Source organism: Vitis vinifera, chromosome 5 (assembly GCF_030704535.1).
Source record: "Vitis vinifera cultivar Pinot Noir 40024 chromosome 5, ASM3070453v1".
NCBI lineage: Eukaryota > Viridiplantae > Streptophyta > Magnoliopsida > Vitales > Vitaceae > Vitis > Vitis vinifera.
Window position 1 is genome coordinate 16,175,661 of NC_081809.1, and position 6,843 is coordinate 16,182,503.

A 6,843-nucleotide genomic window follows, 5' to 3' on the forward strand; every position below is an offset into this window, starting at 1 on the left:
TCAGGATGGAGATTTTCAAGCCATGAATGTAAGTAGCTGAGCACCATAAATGTTTTCATTCAAAGTAAAGCTTTTAATCCCTCTGACTTGCTTTGAATGGCCAATACTTGATAAGCTTTTGGTCTCAGTGGATTCTTATTGTTAGATCCACTGACGTTCGTTAGTTATCTCCTACGAGCCATTGTATTGCAAGTCGAGGAGATGACCTATATCATTAAAAGGGCATTTATGAGGTTCAGCTACCCTTTTTGTAAGTTTTCAAGGACTAAAACTCAGTTGTTAAACTCATACCGGTTCGGGAAGTAAGCATCACCTTAGTTGCTTCCCCAACGCGAGGTGAAAAGTCCCAAAATCTCCATTTTTACATGGTGAGTTAAGCATGGCTATCCAAAGCTTTGAGAAACTTCTTTTTCCATCTTTTATCCTATTTTCATGTTAGTTTAGTTTACAACACCTTCATCTTTTTATGTTTTCATCTTAACCTAATTTTTATTAAGAAAAGTTCACTCCATCCTCTGAACTTCACTAGTTAAAGTAAAAACCCTTCCCAGTGTTCGATCCTAGAGCCACTATACTATAGTAGCTTTGCTACTTTAGTGTAAGGACCTTAGGTATAAATTTTGTTGATACCCTTACATGCCAAGCTACCAAGAGTCGGGTTATCAAATGGCGCCGTTGCCGGGGAAGGTGCTACTTCACTGTGAATATATCAGCCGGAGGTAACTTGTGAGACTTCTCATGAGTAAGGTGAATTCTATCTCCTTTTTCATTTACTAACTTTTTATTTTAGTTTTAGAACATTTTTAACTTAGTTTAGTTAAGTTTCTTTTAGCTTTTAACTTTCATTTTTAGTTTATTTTTCATACTCTGTTTTTCCTTCCGCATGCTCTGTTTTTTTTTTTTCTTTTTCTTTGTTTTGTTTATTTGTTTTGTTCCAGCTGAATCCGTGCATGCCATATTGAATATGAGATAGCAGAGGAAGCCATGAACTTCATCAGTTATGTGGCTGAATTTTCAAGAGAATGGGGTGAACCAAATGCTAGAGATATGGGAAGAATGACGTCTCAACCTAAAGCTAAAGGTGAGATGTATATTTTGAATGATGGCATGGACATGAAGGTAAAGATTGCAGCTATGGAAAGGAGATTGGAAGAGCTAGAAAAGAACCAGATGCAAGAAATGCAAGCCATCTCTCAGACACCATTGCAAGCTATGCTTTGTGCCATTTGTCAGTCTTTTGAGCACTTGGTGGAGGAGTGTCCTATCATTCCAGTGGCGAGAGACATGTTTGGTGATTGCAACACCTATAATTCAAGCTGGAGAAACCATCCAAATTTTTCTTGGAAACCAAGGCCACCTCCATACCAACCCCAACCCCAAACCCAAGCACCTCAACAAACCTCTTCAGTGGAGCAAGCCATTGTGAACCTAACTAAAGTCATGGGTGACTTTGTGGGTGAACAAAAGGAAATCAACTCCCAATTGCACCAAAAGATTGAGAATGTTGAGAGTTCTCAAATTAAGAGGATGGATGAAGTGCAAAATGATCTATCTCAGAAGATAGATAATCTCCAAAATTCAATCTCAAGGTTTGTCAACCTCAAAACAATGCAAGAGAAAGAAAACTCTTCTTCTCAACCTCATCAAAATCAAAAGGGTATCCATGAAATGGAGGCTAAGGAGGGAGATAAAGAGGTTGATCTGCCCACATGCAAGCTAGAGCACAAGGAAGAAAGTGAAACAGAGAAAGAAAAGAGGGAGGAAATCAAAGGAAAGAAAAATGGGAAAAGTAAAGAGGAAGATGGCTATGATGTTAATGTACAAGGAGCACCACAAAGGATAGTCATCAAGGAAGAAATGATGAAGAATCACATCCCTCCACCTTTCCCCCAAGCTTTGTATGGCACCATCATACAAAGCAAGTCTCAAGGGAGGGATGCAAACTTCATATGGGATCCGGGCAAGCTAAATCCGGATCCAATTTTTTTTTTTATGGACTTAGTCTTTCTAAAGACTAGCTAGTCCATATCTTTTTGTTTTATTTTTAAACTTGTTTTAATTTTGATTTCTTGCTTTAATTTTATTTTGGTTTGATTTAACTTAGTTTTTTTTTTTATGATCTTGCTATGGGGGCTGTTTTGGGACAAAGAGTCTTGCTTTATGACTCTAAGCTTTATCTTTTACCGAAAAAATTGAAATCCAGATGGACGGGTCCTTTCATAATTCATGAAGTGCATCCCAACGGAGTGGTGGAAATATTCAATCCCACAGGCAATCAAACCTTCAAAGTCAATGGCCATCGTCTCAAGCCATTCTTAGAGCCTTACAGTACAGACAAGGAGGAGATCAATCTCCTTGAACCACCACAACTCTGAGTAAAAACAGGGTATCATGGGCTAAAGAAGTCCATGAATTTTTTGTTATAGTTTTATAGTTATATCCTTAATTTTATTTCTTTCTATTATAATTTTTCCTTAAATCTTAGTTTATTTTGTCTTAATTCAGGTCAATTTTCATGATAAATTGCAGAAAAAAATCATGAAAGGTGAGGAGAGCTCTTCAAAAGCAGAACAGGGGAGTAAAGCCAAGGAAACAGAGCACCTGATATCAAGGTGCCAAAATTTTCGCACACCTGATTTCAAGGTGCGAAAATTTCGCACACCCCAAAACCAAGGTGCGAAATCCTTGAGCCAAAAGAAGCCATTTTCGCACACCCCTACCTCAAGGTGCGAAATCAATTTCAAGGTGCGAAATCCCTTTTCAAGGTGCGAATTTCCTAAAATCCAATTTCGCACACCACTGTGGAAGGTGCGAAAATTTTCGCACTGTGCGAAATCCTCTCCTGGCACACGTGTGCCAATTTCGCACACCTCAAGCTGATTTTCGCACTGTGCGAAATAGTGTGCGAAAATTTCGCACACCACTATTCAAGGTGCGAAAATTTCGCACACCTCCTTTTAACGTGCGAAATCATCAGCAAAAGGGGTGCCATTTTCGCACACCTAAATTCAAGGTGCGAAATTTCCAGTCCAAGGTGCGAAAATTTCGCACGGTAAAATTTTCAGCTCTAAAAATTTTAAACTGACTTTTAAATTAAAATTTTACCCCCGAAATTGTGCCTAACGTCCAAAAACGACTTTTCGGTTGCCTTGGAAAATTTTAAAACATCAGAAACCTCTTAAACCTCATTCCTATATAAACCCTTGAGGTCCAGAAGCTCAACAGTCTCCCCCGCGCGCAACCTGAGAAACCTCTGGAACCTCGAGCATCCACATTCCGGCATTTCGGCCATGGCAAAGACCAGAGGAGGCCTTTTCGGCTCCCCATCCTCACCGACACCTCGACCACATCGAGCCGCCATCGGAGCCGCGCCCTCGCCTCCTGTTCAGGCCCCGGCCATTCCCCCATCTGAGGGGGAAGCTCCTTCTCAGCGCCGATACCCCACCAGGAGGCCACCCACGGAACCTGTGCCACCAGCCGAGCAAGCCGCGAGCCCTGTTTCTCGGCCACCAGCGAAGAGAACTAAGTTCTCGGGTCCTGGAGAGTCATCCCATGCGCCTCAGGCAGAGCCGCCTACAGAGGAGCCTCAGATTCCTGTAGAGAATAATCCTGAGACCATTATCAGGCGTCCCATGATAGCCGGACCACCGATAGAAGGCAACTTGGATTGCCGAGATCGATCATTCCACTCAGAGACCTATTTTGATAGAGAGGCTCTCAGACAGCAGCCAGAGCTCAGAGATTCATTCCGACTGCTGCAGAGGTATCACATGGAGGGTCTTCTCACTCCTAGGCAATTCTACTATCCCAGAGTAGTTATAGATTTTTATCAATCTATGACTACTCGAGGCCTCCGCAATCCTACTCTCATCCAATTTACCATAGACGGACGCCAGGGTGCCATTGGAGCTCGCCACATTGCTGAGGCCCTCCATATACCTTATGAGCCCGTGTTTCAGGCAGATTTCAGGGAGCGGTCCTCATTCTCTCAGAGCGACATGGTCCGCATTTTGTCTAGGGGGACTTCTACAGCCTCGGTATTGACTAGGAGAGAGCTTCCATCTGGGATGCTCCTCATTGATGTGCTCCTGCGTGCTAACCTATTCCCCCTTCAGCATAAGGTTCAGAGGAGTGGAGCTATACTTGAGGCATTATTCAGGATTTCTGAGGGCTATTTCTTCGGCCCTCATCATTTGATTATGACTTCTCTTCTTCATTTTGAAGAGAAAGTCCATCAGAAGAAGCTTCAGAGGGCAGACGGCATCCCATTACTATTTCCGAGGCTCCTTTGCCAGATTTTAGAGCACTTGGGCTATCCTGAAGAGCCCCGTCTTGAGAGGCGCCGCCATTGTAGAGAGGATTTCTCTCTCGGCAAATGGCATCACTTGGTATCCTACTTTGCACCTCAGGCAGCCCCAACTGTGCCTACACCTCCAAAGCTACCCCGAGATGAGCAGCTACCTCAGGCCCAGCAGGATGAGATTCTCATAGACACCACACCTCCTGCCCCTGCAGCACACACCTCTGTGCATATGCCTGAGGCTATACATCCTTCTTCTCCTCTCACTCAGGCTGCTCCACCAGTCATGCCAGCTACCCCAGTACCTCCTCCTTCATCTGAGCCCACTGTCACCGTTTCTCTTACGGAATTCAGAGGCCTAGTGCGTTCATTGCAGACACTGAGCACTGCTCAGGATTCTATTATCCACCAGATGGCCACTATTCGGGCACACCAGGATCAGATCATTGCTACTCAGGCCCAGCATACCACGATCCTTCATCAGATTCAGCAGCATTTGAGTATGCAGACACCTTTTGGGCATGATAGGTCTGCACCATCCGAGCCTCTAGTGCCAGATGAGGAGAGCTTACCAGCTGAGCAGCCTATACCAGAGGAGCAGATCAGAGCAGAGCCATCACATGATCCCACTACTATCTGATCTTTTTATGTTTTTGTTTTACTTGTTTCATATATTAGACTTGTAAATCCCATCTTTTGCATGTGTTATAAATTGGGATTGGAAGTATTACTTGAAATCATACATTGTATATTTCTTTTACAAGTAATATATATATATATATATATATATCCTTTTTGATTATATTCCCTTTTCTCATTACTCTTTTGTCCTTGGAACATGTGGTTTAAGGTACTCCATACCTCCTATACACTCAGACTTTGTCTCACTAAGGAGGTACCACTTCCTCCCTTTATTTTTAATCGCTTTTGAAACATTGGGGACAATGTTCAGCTTGGTTGGGGGGAGAATTGAGAAAGGAAGTAAGGAAGTTTTGTTGTTAATATTAAGTCATTTTGGTATTTTAGTTGATTTTTCCTTAAAATTTAAAATTGCTAAAAGTTTTTTGAATCATTCTCTCTGGTTGTTAAAGATAATTTCTCAAAAATAAAATAGGATAAGTCGAGTTTTAACTTAATTATTTAAGTCTTAGAGTTTGTTTTATGCTTTCAAAGTTGATAATCTATTGAAGCCTCTTTGATTTTGAACTTTCTTCTTCCATTTCGAGCTTTACACACACTGTGCACATTAGATCCCGGATATAAGATGTAAAACTTTCTCACCTTCTAAGCTTAGGAAAATTTTGACTTGGTTCATTACTTAACCTCTCTTTAAAAGTGTTGGGACACCTCGTAAAGACCAATGAGTCTTTGAAAAAAAAAAAATAAGCTTCTATTCTTTCCTTGAAACCTAAGCATGATCCGAAGGGGTGGCGAAAGCCTTTAAAACCCGATGCCCTAAACCTTGATTGGTTGGGAGTCATCGATCCTCTGCTTGCTACATAGGTGAATTGGTTAAGTTTAGTGAGTAAAAAAGAATTGTGAATAAGAAGGTGCGTTCTTAACCTATTAAGAGTTGATTAATTTTGCCAATATTCGAGAAAAGCTTAGGTTGGAGGGTGAGGATAGTTGTATATACTATATCCGGAAGCTAATTTCATTAACACTTAGCTTATTATGGAAGAGTTTGATTTGAAACCTTGAGAGTAGAGATTCTTTTGATACTTAATTGCATAATCTCCACTCTTTGTACTTTTTGTTTAAGTTTAAGCTTTGACAACTCCTATTGCATTTTGAATCTTCATATCTTTAGTTCACCAGGAGAGATGTGTTTGGATATCAGTCATGCCACTCAATTATTTTTTGGAATGAATTGCATGACTTCTTTTATGTATATTATTACGTTTGCTTAGTTTTTCTCTCCTTAATTGCTAAGGGACTAGCAATATGTCGGTTGGGGGGAGTGATTACTACTCAAAACATGCTATTTTGTAGCTTGTAATTAGCTCTTTTAAACACCATTGAGTAGTAATTATTGCCTTTTAACCCAATTAGCATGTTAGGAGCCCTTGCAATCGTTTCTAACAATTGTGTTAAGTTTTGGTGCTTTTTGATAGCTTTATGCTCACCAAAGCAATTTAAGAATGAGGGAGAGCTATTTATAGTTCAGGGCAAAGCTTTTGAAAGCTTAAATTTATGAAGAAATCAAGCTATGGAGCCTCATAATCCTTTGCCTTAGTGGTTCAAAGTATACAAGGAAGAAACAATGGAGAAGAGGAAAATAGGGGACACAGCTGCAGTCTTTCATTGCACTTTTGGAGCACTTCTCGAATTCAATTTTTTACATTCTATATACCATTTCAAAGCTCAGAAAGTCAAGAATCCAACGGTTCAAACCATGTATGATTTGGAGCTGAAATGAGAAAGATATGGCCTTCGGAAGACAACTGCATCAGGCTGTGCGAAATTTTCGCACGATGGAAATCAAGGTGCGAAATCCTCAGCCCACTGTGCGAGAATTTCGCACACCTCAAACCAAAGTGCGA

General features: G+C 41.1%; 1 protein-coding gene across 1 annotated transcript; it reads left to right on the plus strand.

Annotated features, from left to right (window-relative positions):
• Positions 1 to 3,290: 3,290 nt before the first annotated feature.
• LOC104879396 (vegetative cell wall protein gp1-like) lies at positions 3,291 to 4,940 on the plus strand. Its single transcript, XM_059737079.1, has 3 exons — positions 3,291 to 3,657; positions 4,414 to 4,661; positions 4,785 to 4,940. Exons 1-3 carry the CDS (start codon positions 3,291 to 3,293, stop codon positions 4,938 to 4,940), a joined length of 771 nt encoding a protein of 256 aa, XP_059593062.1.
• Positions 4,941 to 6,843: the final 1,903 nt, after the last annotated feature.

Coding starts and splice junctions, on each gene's coding strand:
- LOC104879396 (XM_059737079.1), top strand. CDS start 3,291: ATGGCAAAGACCAGAGGAGGCCTTTTCGGCTCCCCATCCTCACCGACA. Junction 3,658..4,413: donor AGCCGGACCACCGATAGAAG/GCAACTTGGATT, acceptor CACCTCAGGCAG/CCCCAACTGTGCCTACACCT. Junction 4,662..4,784: donor TTACGGAATTCAGAGGCCTA/GTGCGTTCATTG, acceptor ATCCTTCATCAG/ATTCAGCAGCATTTGAGTAT.